We start from the raw sequence: 10,742 nt of genomic DNA, 5'->3' as shown, positions 1-10,742 counted from the left end.
GTAAATTATGATTCGGGCGAAGTGCTCATAGTAGCATTTAACGTGTCTTGGTTTGTTTATTTCTACTGCATCTTGATTGTAAATTTAGTATAGTCACTACTAAGGCAAGTTGCTGCAGATTTGAACGTGAGCCATATGTGCATATGGAAAAGCAAACAAAGATGGGATAATTTTCACTCTATAGCGGTTCAAGAGGGCAGAAGTTCTTCACAGATCAACAGCATGATATGTTAATAGATTATTTAAGAGAGTCTCCTCTTGTCACAGCTCAAAAAGCTAGAGAAGAGACAGCGTTTCCGGGAAGTATTTGCACTGCACGTAGAAGAATTAAAGCCAGTGAACTGATAAATTGTGCAGCTGTAAGAAAACCTTTTTTCACTGGGGATGAATGAGGTATAATGAATAGTATACGCATCATTTAAGAAAGAGTGAAGGATTTTCGGTCAACGTATGGGGATGGATAAGTGCTGAAGGCCCGGGCGTTTGTTATCACATGTCGAATACAAGAAAAATTAACAGAATTACATTACAAACATATTCTTGACAACACAATGTTGCCATCGGTGATCCAGATATTCCCCAACAACGACTTCATTTTCCAACCTGACAATTTCTCGGTGCAAACTCATGTTAATAATTTCCGTGGCCTTCCCAGACTGCAGACTTTAACCCCGTCTAAAATGTGTGGGCAGAGTTAACAAATAAACTAAATGAAAGAACCCTTAGACCACGCAGCAGACTGCAAAGTTGTATTGACAATAATGGGGCTCCCACCAAATATTAATTACGTAAGCCTGTAAACTATTCAATGACTGTAATTGTACATTCTTGTTTTTTGTCAATTAATTTGATTCAATAACTTTTTTGTGGACCTCCTGTGTAAATAATTATATTAATGTGTATATTACTGAATACATAATTAAATAACCTTTCAAATAAGATAGCACACGACTCTTACTCCCATTAAAAAAAAAATCATATTTTCTTGTACTCGATGTTGTACTCGTTGGCGCAAAACAGAAGCATTTATTGAACATTTTAACAAGTTTTTGACGTATATCACAATTAAAAAAAAAAACAAAATGAATGCATACTTATTTTAGAATGGCTTTCACTTCACGGAAAGAATGATATCAATATATCATGCAGATTATGTTGGAAAAACGTCAGCCGAAAAAAAATAGTCTCTAGCTAAACGTATCGTACTTAACTCAGTATCCTAGATACATAGCAGGCAGAGAGCTGAGAAACAAATTTTTATTAGATAATATATAATATATATAAAATAATATCCTATAACACTATAAAACAGTGTTGAAATTATCGGGAATTGCGGTCTGTGGCTTAGATTGAAACTACATTTAATTCTGTTGAAATTCGATATTTCGATGAGTATTTATTAATTTTTCATCTTCATCAGGAACAAACTACAAAATTAACTAACAGTTAGGTACAAACATAATATTACAATGATATAACTTACGAATTGTTGTAGGTATGTTATATAAAGCAATTTAACTTAAAGCTATGCATGTCGTTTCACGAGAACGTCGAGGGCGGCACTGAGTCAGGTATCTTTTCTCACATGTGTTAAGGGTCAAAAGTTCCAATATCGAGCCATCTGTTTAATATTCTGCTATTTTTCGAATTTTAAAACATTGCAGTAAATTTCGCTTAATCTACTTGTGTCTGATTTGTAATTAATTGAACGTTTATTACTGTTTATGTGGTACATCTCGAGGAACAATCTTTTCTTATAATTGCTTTCTGAATCTAAGATCTTGATATCTGACAAATTAAATTGGTGTCTGTTATGGAATGGTGTGCTGCTGCACAAGTATTTTTGTGTGTTTTACAATCACTTTTGTGCTGTGTTATTCTTTGTTTCAGCCATTGCGATGTTTGTCCTATATACTGCCCATCACATTCGAGACAAGTTGATAGATGATATGACTCTGATTTAGAAGCGGTGTCTGGTCTTTAAGCTTCGAGAATAAGCTGTAGTTGGATATGCTATTGTATTTCGCTATTTTGATTTTAGGAATTCCGTTCAGCAGCTTGATTATATTGTTGGTTAAGCCATTTATGAAGGGCAACTTTTTGTAAATCACGGGATCTGATGGTCTGTTGTCACGTTGCCCGTCGTATAAGTCTGAGTTATATATCAGTTGCTTAAGAATTTTACTTGGATAGCCGTTGTTCAAGAATATGTTGTAGAGTGTTTTTAAATTCTTTTGTGTGAACAGGTCATTGCTGATGTGTAAAATTCTGTTTTTCATTGCCACAACAGTGTTGTGTTTTTGGCTTTTCGAGTGCTGAGAGAAATAATTTATATATCTTCCAGAGTCAGTTGGTTTCTGATACCAATCCAAAATTATCTTGTTCTCTGTGGTTCTTATCACCTTAGTGTCTAAAAAGGGCACACTTTGTTCTTTCTCCTCCTCAACGGTAAATTGTAGGTGTGTCTAAAATAATATCTATATACAAAAGAAAAATACCTACAAAATATTTAGTAATATTAAAAAATATTTTCTTGTCTTACGGAATTAATAAACCACCCTAAAAACCATAAAAAAACTCCCTTCAGTCAATAAATCAAGTGCCTTCTGTAACAACAATCGCTTTATAAACGTAATTCGATTCCGACATCAAAGCTGGCCAAAGAAAAGCTCTTACGATGTCGCTAGTCCTCGATGACGTGTGATGACGTTGGTGTTTTTCTGGTTGCAGTCGAATCGGCGTCTGAAAATCTGGAAGAATAGAAACAGATTTAGTTTTTTACACTCTTCGTGCGTGACTGGTTAATGCGAATATAAACAATAAAAGGAAGGAAATGAGCTATTAAGAAGGACTATGAACTGATAAAAAGTTTTCGTTTAATAAAAGTCTTGTATATTGTTTTCAATTTTTTACTAGTTCGATAATCTTCCAGGTTTCCAAAAATGATATTAAAACATATTTATTATTTTTGTTTAAGAATTTGAACTCATAATATTCTATACTTCTTATTGTTATGAAGCTTTTTCCTTGTAGCATGTTATGCAATTTAGGTACCTACTATTTTATTTGGGACTAAGCCACGATAATTTAAGTTTGAAATTAATTTAGTTTCAAACTTAAATTGTGGCTTATTCCCAAATAAAATAGTAAATTCTATACTTTTTTTGGACATGAGATATGTAAATAAAATTTAAGGTTAATTCTAATTTTAATTTAAAATACTTTATATTTTTGACGTTTCTAATTCGCCTCGGAAATTTTTTTATGGCAATTCAAGATTATTTTCCAAAGAAAATACAAAACTGGAAGAAAATTATATACAATGGGTCAAGCTATATGCCATATGCAAATACGGTTGTAACCTTTTTTGTTTTTCTTGAATCACATAATAATGCTGAACCATTGCAATTGATCACAAACCATACATACTCATAGACGTTTCACGACCATGTTAATCTTTCGGATCGAATTAACGCCATCTCTTGATTGGAATGGGAACTAAATTGACAAATTTTAGTTAGGTGGGAATTTCAAATTATAAATTTTGCGGGATTTTTGATGAAATTTCGCAGGAAATTAAAACAACAGAAAGACAATTAAATGTTTTATTCAATATTTTACTGAAAGCTTCAAATATTCCAATTTGTTTTCAAAATGCTAAACACTACTGCCATGTGTCACGTGAAAGCACTGATATTGAGTTGAATGGAAATTTTTGAAAGAATCTTGTAGGATGATTGTTTAGATAAATATTACCTTATAATCTTTTACAAACTTCCAAAAATATATAGGCCGGAAATGTTGATGACACACTTGTCTATTGGAATAAACTGTTTAAGGATCGATTATAATGTTTTTTTAAATGTGGAGAAACACAACACGGGATGATCAATGTACACTAAAAATTCTACTCATAAAACGGAAAGGAGGTTAATACAATTGAATAAAATTGTGATTAAATCTAATTAAAAACGTAACACCACTATAATAAAATAATTAAGCCACAAACTGTAAAATAAAAAGTAAATAACAAATTAATTTAATTGTCAACTGTCAGTTGTTAAATATGACAAGAGAATTGACTGACAGCGACATCTCTGGATTGGAATGGTAACTAATTTGCTGTCTTGACCTTGATAATTTACGTGAAACGTCTATCAGTATGTATGGTTTGTGCAATTGATCATTACATTTTGAAATGAACTCTTATTCGTATTCGGCTGACGACTATTTGAATATCGCTCAAGAGTAGACTTTGTTGAAAGTAAACAAAATGCAACGTTAAAAAAACTCATTTTTAACACCTTTTACGATGAAAATAGCAATGTCCTTATTAATATTTAAAATTTTTTTGAGTTTTATTTTAAGATATTTGTAATAGTAGATAGAGGATCGGATATAAGGTCGACACTCAATAAAATAAAAAAATGACTTTTTTTACAAATTAAAAAAACTCGACCCGGTAGATTTTTAGATTTTCTGGATCATTCTAAACAAAAAAGGTCTTATGTAATTTTTCTCTTAAGTTGATCGTTTTCGAGTTATAAACACTTTAAAACTGAAAAAAGAATGAAAGACGACCATTTTCAAGGCTCAAAAAGACAAGTAAAAATATTATCTTTCAAATCGTAAAGTACCCAAATTCAAGTGCAAACTTTCTGCTATCTGGTTCCGATAATAATTTTAGCCATGATGTATTCTAAAATGTGATGTCTATAAATTACATTGTTCTGATTGTGATGCTATATATATAGGGAGAACTTGTAGGTCACTTGCCTCCTGTTCCCTTGAACATACTAAAAGAGAGAATACATCAACCTTTTCTCAACATATTAAACAAAATAACCATACTCTTAATATCCCGGATAACGTATCTCTAATACATAACATTCCCGAAAAAATCCTTTTAAGATTGGACCTCTACGAGGACCTTGAAATAGTCAAAGAGAAACAGAGAAGTCCAAATTGTGTTAATCGTCATGTGTCTTTCAATCGTGACTTTCAACCGTTACATCGTCAGATCTTTTCATAAATACATTATAAATCTGTTTTTCATATTTTCTTTGCTCTCCCTAATTATTCTCATCTACAATAGTACTGATCCTATTTCTTTTTTTATTCCTTTCTTATTCACATTCACACTTCCACCCAATTTTCGATAATCATCTAGACCTTTCTTCAAAATTTTCTCCCAAACAATTCATTTTTAACGATCATAACATCCATTTGTCACAACTTTTACACAACCATATTTAGTCAATATCTCTCATCATTCTCTTCACATCATCTTTTTCTACCTGGTCTTCGTTTAGTGCCCAATCATAACCATTTCATAATCTCAACTCATTCATCCAAGAAGACTTTACAATTCGCGATGAAAAACAAAGTAGCTGACCTCTGGTGGAATAAATTTAAACTACTATAAGTGGTATAAACAAACCAGAAAATTGTTGATTTTAATGGAATTTGGTCACTATTAAGAAATTTTTAGTAAATTTCAGCATTATGAGTACATTAAAATATTTTAAATCAAATCGGTATTGTTCTATTCCTCAATTGAATGTTTGTTTATACCATTTATATCGGCCATTTCTTGCATTCGATTTGCCCTCTATATTCCGTTTCAATCATCTGGTTTGTTTGGTTGCCGGGTCTCTGGAGTTCCCAGTCTCTCAATACTTATCATTAGTTTAAATTCTGATATCAAATTTATTTTTTATTCCACAACCTCATTTATCTATCCAACTTTCTTTTATTCTGTTTTTTACCTTCTAATTTAATTAAATAAACACAATTTTAATTTTTACCACACACTCAACAATTTTACTCAACACTTTTCTTCATCTGATCTCACTTTAAACATAGCTTAGATACTTTTATTGAATTTTATTAATTTTTCTTTGCCCTAAATGTTATTTAACATAAAAGGGAAGAATAAAAAAATTTGGACTAAGCTTTTAAAACAACCTTTTCAGTCTTTTAAATTTGTGTTGATGAATCCATCTATATCCTATTAACTTATAAACACGTTTTTGCATTTACAACATTTACTCAGTATTTGATATCACAACCCCTATTTATTTGTCTCACCTTTGTTTCAGCCAGTTTTATCAGCCATCATTTGTTTTGGGTCACAAATAATAATTATCTATTTTCAACACAACCCACACAACTTACCTTCTGTATTTTGGTTTGCCTATCTTTACTTCATCAATTCATGTACACCTCATTGATGATTACGGGTATTCAAATTCACCCCCTTTTTTACATCTTAGATAATTTATTCTCACTAACTCTTGTATTTTTATAATTCCAACACACTGATGTTAGCTGTTATCATTGCTTGTACAATAAACAACTTTAAATTTTAGTGGCAAGTGTAACCAACATTTCATAGAACTATAAGTTTCATTGACAATCGTTGTCCTGACCTCAGACAGATTCGCTTTTGAAATCTCATCTATTAGTTGCCTGTCACCTCTTATAACATAATGACCTAATTAATTAATACCTATTAACCCACTTACCACGTGTGGGAGTTATATGTTGCCCTAAAGCCACATCCATAGGAATTTTATCCATCCTTTGGACTTTACGATGTTTACATTTATATAAGACTTTTATGCCTGGTTGCACCACTTAAGCTCCAGCTTAGCTAAGCTCTGGCTTTTTGATAGGACCACCGGAAGTATCACTTACGTTGCACCATAATTTTGCATTCTTACCTTGTTATCAAGTATATCTATTATTATATTATGATATTCCTATTATATTTCATAGTAATTATATTACATTAATTCTTATGATATTCTCGGCTTAAGTCTAAGATCTGTTAGTGCAACCAGGCATTAGTCTATTTTGAAAAGGTTTTAACCTTAGTATTTTTGGGTGGCTCACCATGTTCTAGTAAATATACCCAAACTTTGATTTTACCTTGGTCACAGATTAACCCAACATGTTAATCTGTGCTGTTGGGTTAATCTGTGCCTTGGTCATCATTTCAACTTTAACCTTTTGCTTTAATTAATACGGTTATACTTATTTTAGGGGGTTCAAATGGGGTAGTGAAGCGCAATACATGATGTTTTTCCAGTTAGCATCTCTAGCCTCTCCTACTCAATTCCTATCCTCACCTCCACGAAGTGTGGCTTAGGCTGCACGGGTGAACCCCGGAGAACCTGAGCAACCCTGCTGGAGATTGGGTAACCAACCCCAGTGGAAGGCAGGGTCAGGGCTGACGAGGAAGGGAGAAATGGTCCTCCGAAAAGGGGGTTTTGCTATGGACCAGCAACCCATACAAGGAAAAAGAAAGACGCTACGAATTAGGGATGGACACAAGCTCGAGCTTAGCTCGGCTCGGCTCGAGGCTCGGCTCGTTTGACGAGCCGAGCCTCGAGCTCAAGCCTGTTTGTTTCTTGCGAGCCGAGCTTCGAGCCGAGCCAAATTTTTTTCGAGCCGAGCCGAGCTGAATTGGAAACGAGCCGAGCTTTCCTTAACGAGCTTGTCAATATTTTAGCTAATACTCTAATATTTTTTCTATTTATTTTTGATACCACTGATACTTTTGTTTGAGAATAAGTAATTTAGACGACAAATATGTATTTGCAATATACAGTGTGTCCGTAATGTATTAAATAAATGGGATATTTCCTAAACTAAAAGTCTTTTGAAAAAAATCTAAAACACGTCGATTTTTAATTTTAATGATCTACATTTTACAACCAAATTTAATTACACAGAGTGATACACATAAAGGTGATGACGCCATCGGATTTTTTGTAAATATAACAGCTTCATACACAATACCTGCAAAGGTAAATATGTGGGCTAACAATTATCGGACCCTACTTTTCAAAGGTAATTGAAACGAGTCGCATAACATCAGTCTTTAACGGGGTATCTCGCACCTACTTTAATTTATTTATTTCCCAGTAGAATTAATCCTGGAGGTTTTGATGAAAGTTTATGGTTTCAACAGGATATTGCGCCTCCGCATTATGCTGTAGATGTTCCAAGGTACGTAGACGAAATTTTTCCGAACAGGTGGATTGGAAGACGTGGGAGTGTGAAAATTTAAGATAAAGTCATGTATCAATTACTGGATTACTTTCAAATTCTTAGATTAATAATTTGAAATCAATAAAATTTATTTTCATAGCGCATATCTTTGAAATTCTGTCCGTTAGACCCCAAGTATCATACCTTTTTAACATCAGCTCATTTTTATCGATCTAAAAATGTCACAACGTAGGTACAGAGTGTACATTTACCTCATACATATCAGCTTAATGTATATCACCCTGTATAATCAAATTTTATGGTAGAAGGTAGAACATTAAAATTAAAACTCCACGAATTCCAGATATTTTTAAAAAGGATTAAGGAAGTATCTAATTTATTACATATTTTACGGACACTCTGTATAAATTCCTTTTTAAATAATATTCTTGCATTTCGATTATCCCTAATATCGTCACTAAATATTTGAATAGGATTTATAAAATGCAGTTATGTACTTCTCATTTTTACTATAGTTACTCGGAAGAGGTAAAAATTTTAATGTAGGTAGAATCCCAATTTTATAACCCTCCATAAACTTAAACTGCCTCTTGTAACCTTCTTAAGAATTTGTTTATCAAAAAGACTAACTTCTAGGAATGCGAATATTTACATTTTACCATAACAAAAAAATATGTTCATGGGGTAATATAATCTACCGAAAAATTTGAATCTCTATAATAATTTTATTAAAGGAAAGGTACTACTACCTCGTACCTCCATACTTGAATGGTTTTGGACATAATGATATGAATTTAACAATAGAAATTTACTGTTAATCTGTACAGTTGAATGTTTTATTGTAACTTATTTCTCAGTATAAACTTTGCTAAATCTGTAGGTATTAAGAAAATAATTCCGATTTTAAGAAAACTAGCACGTTTGTATTTTACGGGTAGTAGGAAAGAAATCTAATAGTTATTACAATCTTTTCAGTCTTGAGAAAGAAGTTGAAGTTGCTGTTCGTCCATTTCTGTTTAGGAACCTAATTCCAAATTTTTCGCGTTTTTAAAATGTTTAATTACGATAGTGATGATAGTTTTATGGACACAAATCTTCCTTCTCCAAGTGAAAATAGTGAAGTGTAAACTAAGTCGACTGAAAGCGTTAGCGGCGATTATACTCTTGACGAAACTTCGACATTTCGGAGCAAGTTTACATGCTTTTTTGAGTTTAAAATTATTGACAAAATAAACAAATTAGCGACATGCAAATTATGTAACAAACGAAAAATTAAAAGTGAGTTTAAAGTAAAACTTTCCGTTACAACTACTTTAAAAAGGCACTTATTAAGTAAACATCCAAAGGAATATGGTACTATTTTTCCAAAGCTGTCTCAACCTGGAACTAGCAAAGCTGGACCACTTCATAATTTCTTAACAATTAAGGTAAGAACACATTTTACTATTGTAATGTCAATATTCAAAGTATTAACGCCAAAGTTTTCGATGTGCCAAAACAATGCAAATATTCAAAAATAATATTTTATTATTTTTTTGCATGATGTTTCAGTTTTTATTTATTATTGTTGGAAAAAAAAGTGTAATAAAATTTTTTGTTCATAACCAGTTTTTTTGGGAATTTTCTTAATAAAATTTTGGTCGATGTAATAATCTGATAAATATTTGGCATTAAATAATTGCTTAACGTTAAACAATGTTGTCAAACTGAGTAAAATTATAAAATTTTAAGCTGTTAGTTTTCAGTACTAACAATTGCATTAATTATAATGAAAATTGATATACCTACTTAACCTAAAATGCAAATCCGAGATCCATTGTCTAGTCGCAACAGAGGGGGTCCCATGGGAAAGTTCGAGCTCCCCGTGATTTAATGGTGGTATTATAAGTTTTTTGGGTCGCTGAATCCAATGGAAGTGGTCTGGAAGCCCAAATATGGTCCGTTTAATTGTTATTAACAAATTATGGTAAAATAAGGGCTTTATGAGAAGCCCTGTAAAGAAATTGATAGTATTAAGGTCTTTTTAGATTCTTTGGATAATTCTGAGCAAAAAAGGTCTCTTGTGATATTTGTCTAAAATTAGTTGTTGTCGAGTTATAAGCGATGACCTCTGCCAAACGTCATTTTAAAGAGGAAGGATGAATTTGCATTTTTTTAATATATTTTTGTAAAAAACACTTTTAAACTTAATTCAATAGTAAATTTAATTTCGAACAATTTTGCTGTAGAAATGTATGTACTTAAAGGGCATAGAACTCATACTATGCACCTTAGTTCATAGGGGTTAATTCACCCCTTTCTCAAAAACGCACCCCTGTAAATGGAAGCACTCCGCGGTTTTTTCATATTTAGAGGTCCATTGACCATATGAAACAAGAAACAATAAAACCCCGTGAACGTTGTAGTTCCTTTTAGCCATCTTATTTTGAACATAATCAATAGCCTAATATATTCTCTTCTATTACATCATCATCATTATACATATTTGCCTTTTTTGTCTTGAGCCACATCAGAATAAATATTCTTTACCGCCATGTCATTCCTAACTTTACCATAACGGCTTCTTCTTCCTCTCTTACTAGCTCCAGGTGCGACACACATTTTCGCTTTTTGGATGAAATGGTACCTTTGCGCATTGTACGCGCCATAACCACCTTAAACTTATCTCATTTTATCTTTAATAATTGGTACCACACCCAAACTCCCTTTTATGTTTTTTACCA

General features: G+C 32.3%; 1 protein-coding gene across 2 annotated transcripts in view; it reads right to left on the bottom strand.

Annotated features, from left to right (window-relative positions):
* Positions 1-1,196: 1,196 nt before the first annotated feature.
* The window catches only part of LOC114330384 (uncharacterized), a 519,460-nt gene continuing 509,914 nt past the window's right edge, over positions 1,197-10,742 (bottom strand). Inside the window, exons 7-8 of one of the 2 annotated variants that reach the window (XM_050642801.1) lie at positions 9,808-9,939; positions 1,197-2,750 (exon numbers count right to left, since the gene is read on the bottom strand). In XM_050642801.1, the coding sequence (XP_050498758.1) occupies positions 2,596-2,750; positions 9,808-9,939 (287 nt within the window). In that variant the 3' untranslated portion in view covers positions 1,197-2,595. The remainder of the gene's footprint in view (positions 2,751-9,807; positions 9,940-10,742) is intronic. The other variant, XM_028279724.2, reaches the window with a different exon arrangement.

This window comes from Diabrotica virgifera, chromosome 2 (assembly GCF_917563875.1).
Source record: "Diabrotica virgifera virgifera chromosome 2, PGI_DIABVI_V3a".
NCBI lineage: Eukaryota > Metazoa > Arthropoda > Insecta > Coleoptera > Chrysomelidae > Diabrotica > Diabrotica virgifera.
Note: the sequence above shows the minus strand (reverse complement) of the source record. Positions and strands in the feature narration are given on the sequence as shown.